This window comes from Manihot esculenta, chromosome 9 (assembly GCF_001659605.2).
Source record: "Manihot esculenta cultivar AM560-2 chromosome 9, M.esculenta_v8, whole genome shotgun sequence".
NCBI classification, from domain to species: domain Eukaryota; kingdom Viridiplantae; phylum Streptophyta; class Magnoliopsida; order Malpighiales; family Euphorbiaceae; genus Manihot; species Manihot esculenta.
This window is the reverse complement of record NC_035169.2, coordinates 34196728-34200225: the sequence shown is the minus strand read 5'-3', so window position 1 is coordinate 34200225 and position 3498 is coordinate 34196728. Positions and strand designations below refer to the sequence as shown.

At 32.4% G+C, this 3498-nt stretch overlaps 1 protein-coding gene across 1 annotated transcript; it reads left to right on the top strand.

Annotated features, from left to right (window-relative positions):
• Positions 1 to 461: 461 nt before the first annotated feature.
• LOC110622261 (NAC transcription factor 47) lies at positions 462 to 2256 on the top strand. The gene is made up of 3 exons (XM_021766720.2): positions 462 to 744; positions 839 to 1152; positions 1410 to 2256. The coding sequence occupies exons 1-3, from the start codon at positions 582 to 584 to the stop codon at positions 2043 to 2045; spliced, it is 1113 nt and encodes a 370-aa protein (XP_021622412.1). The 5' UTR covers positions 462 to 581; the 3' UTR covers positions 2046 to 2256.
• Positions 2257 to 3498: the final 1242 nt, after the last annotated feature.

The following is a 3498-nucleotide window of genomic DNA, read 5'->3' as shown; positions in this document are numbered from 1 at the left end:
GTTGGACCAGCACAACACTAAGGATTTTTTTAGGTTGAGTATAAGAGAGAGGCACGTGTCAATCACATGATGTCATGACATCAAACTCATCCTTTGATCAGCCGCCATCTTTCTATTCTTCAAATACGTATGGAAGACAAAGTTAGCGAGCTGGCATGCCATTTCCCCATTCTTCTCCCCCTTTAGGTGGGTCCCAAACTCTGCAACCGCATATATCCCTCAGACAAATTTGTTATTTAATCTCCCGTACAAAAATATTTATTTTTGATATTTAAATTATTTTAAAGTTTTTTAAAACGTCTAATAGCTAAAATTAATAAATAAATATTTTAAAAATTTTAATATTTTAATATATTTTTCAAAATTTAAAGAATAATCACAGAGATAATCTCTTCTTTATCCTCTTTGGCCTAATCCCATTTCCACCTCGCGACAAAATCCCTCAACCATATATTGCCTTCCCATCCTCTCCTCTCAAAAATTTCAATCCCCTTCTCTCCCTCTCCCTCTTCTTCTCCCTCTCTCTGAGTTAAGAGCTTCACTAATCTTGATTAGATTCATATAGTTTCATTCAGACAGGCATGAAGAACCCACAGTCAAGCTTGCCACCAGGTTTTAGATTCCACCCAACAGATGAGGAGCTCATCCTCCATTACCTTAAAAAGAAGATAGCATCCAAACACTTTCCTGTTTCCATCATTGCAGATGTTGATATCTACAAGTTTGATCCATGGGACTTACCAGGTTACTTTGATTTCTCTTAATTTTCTTACACTTATATATACAAGAATAGCACAAAGGCTGATGTTGATTGTTCTTGTGTTCTTATTTTGAACAGCTAAGGCTGTGTTTGGAGAGAAAGAATGGTACTTTTTTAGTCCTAGAGATAGAAAGTACCCGAATGGAGCTAGGCCTAACAGAGCAGCAGCTTCTGGGTATTGGAAGGCAACTGGCACAGACAAAGTCATAATGGCATCATCAACAATGGCTTCAGAGAACCTTGGTGTTAAGAAAGCTCTTGTCTTCTACAAGGGAAGACCTCCAAAGGGAATCAAGACTAATTGGATTATGCACGAATATCGCCTAGCTGATGCCCCTGCACACAACATCAAGCCTATCAAGCCTAAAGATTCATCTTCCACAGCAATGAGGGTAATAAATTAACTCCGTTTCCCAAGTCAAAAGTTTATATCTTTTGTGTTTTTGAAGAGGCATTACCATGACATAAGCAGAAAGTACAAGCTATCATTATAGTTAAAAAGTGCTTGCATTTTGATCCAATCTTTAAATGGATCCCACTTCACAATAATTAACTTTTAATCATTGATTGACTTTATAATCAGAGTATCTGTTTTGTAGTGCACTTATTCAAGAACTTTGTATGATATATTTATTTTTGTTTTTTACAGCTTGATGATTGGGTTCTTTGCCGGATCTACAAGAAAACCCATGCTTCACCTCCATCAGCATCAGCAGCAGCAGCAGCTGCTAGTGATCATGATCATGAAGAAGAAGATGAAGAAGAAGAACAATATGTTCAAGAAACCCTTTTACCGAGCTTGAAGAATCCATTAAGCAACAAATCTCTCATGCCCCAGAAATCTTCTTCTTTCTCCAACTTACTGGACGCCATGGACTACTCTATGCTGCGAACTTTTTTGTCAGATCATAATCAGTTCAATATTAATCCAACTGGGTATGATTCAACCCCATCATCTCTACTCAATGGTGCAATACCAGAGCAAAATTTCTTCAGCAACTGCAATCCTCCTGCCAATAGCAGCAGCAGCTACTTGATTCAAAAGCTACCCCAGTTGAGTAATCCAATACCCAACATAGAAAACAAGCTCAAGCGCCCATTTTCAAGCGTTGATGAAGATATGCATCATCACCCATCAAAGAAACTCCTCAATTCTTGCAGTTTCACTAACAGCACCAGCCAAACTGATATTGCTTATCATCAATACAATTTCCTAAACCAGCCATTTTTGAACCAGCAATTACTTCTGAACCCTCATCATCTCCAGTTCCAAGGTCAAACTTGACCAAAGCTAGGTTGCAAAAAAAAATCCAGGAGAACAAAGAACAAAAGAAAAAAAAAAAAAAGATAAAATAGCGGAATGAAAAGAAGTTCCCATTTCTTGTGTATAGAATGGATGCCTGTATGTGATTTTCTTGAAGCAAAATGACAAAATTGAACTGCTTGGATTTGGATATTTGAGAATGGGATACCATGTTTATAGTCAAAATATGTTGGAAAAAAATGGATTGATATTTATGGAATAATTGAATTGGAAAACCTAATTTACAGTTTAGGGATTGATTTTTGTGGTTTGAATTGATTACCAATAGCAAGATTAGATAGATATGATGCCATTGTTTTCTTGGAAAGTTGGAATTCTTTATAATAAATGTTCACAACATTATTCTTTTTCTCAAAATTATTAAATAACAGATGATGCCATCACCACTTTTTTAAAAAGTTGAATGAGAAAATAATTATATTATTGTTTTAAAAAATTAAAAATTATATAAAAAAAGAGAAGGGAGGTTGAAATGTTTTTTATTTTATTTAATAATGGTCAAAGAAGAAAGAAATTTAATTATAAAAAAGATAAATTAGTCTGTCTTTCAAGTTTAGTTTTTGAATTATTATTAATAAAAATTCAAAAACAAAAGAAGATGATGTGTGTAAAATGATATTAAATAGATATTTTAGAGCTGTGAAATCTTAAGTTTAAAGAAATCTTAAATTTAAAGTTATTTAAAAAAAAAAAAACTTTAGAAACTTTCAGAAAGAATCAAGCTTTAGTAATACCAAAGCAGGAAAAAGAAAAGAAAAGAAAAGAAAATAAAATAAAAGAAAGAAAAAGAAAAAGCTATCCTATAAATTTTACATTTTTAATTACACTATTTTTTTAGTGATAAAAGCTGTCAATGACTTAAATGCATTAATTAGAATTAAGTAATAAAAAATTCTGATGAAATATTTCATTTTCTTGATATTTGAAGTATATTTAGAGGTTTTTTTTTTAATTATATCTAATGGATTTCTGGGATAGGGAAGGATTAGAATTATTAAAGTAAACAAAAATAAAAATCCATTTTCAAAATTAAAGTTTGAATAGAAAATCCAATAATCTCTTTTGTTAATTAAATATTTTCTGCAATTATTAGTTTGATGGGAAGTGTTTGGATTGAAAGTAGTATAAATAAATGTGAAAGTATTATAAGTAAATGTGAAAGAGAGAAATGGATGTCTGGTAGTTATTGTCTTCACACTGGTCAAGGGTTTAGAGCAGTAAACAAGGAAACAGACAACCAGAAGAAACATGCACCAATTGGTCCATAAAACCTAAATTATAAAACAAGAAGCAACCTCATGCATTGCACCTCAGCCCTGCCCTACTATATGTTTATTAGGACTTAATTCCCCACTCATCCTTTTAATTATTTTTTAAAAAATCTTTTTGATAGATAAAATCACAAAATATATAG

Excerpts from the sequence above, each read along its gene's own strand:
- LOC110622261 (XM_021766720.2), top strand. The coding sequence starts at position 582 with ATGAAGAACCCACAGTCAAGCTTGCCACCAGGTTTTAGATTCCACCCA. Across the intron at positions 745-838 it reads TGATCCATGGGACTTACCAG|CTAAGGCTGTGTTTGGAGAG; the intron begins GTTACTTTGATT and ends TATTTTGAACAG. Across the intron at positions 1,153-1,409 it reads CATCTTCCACAGCAATGAGG|CTTGATGATTGGGTTCTTTG; the intron begins GTAATAAATTAA and ends TGTTTTTTACAG.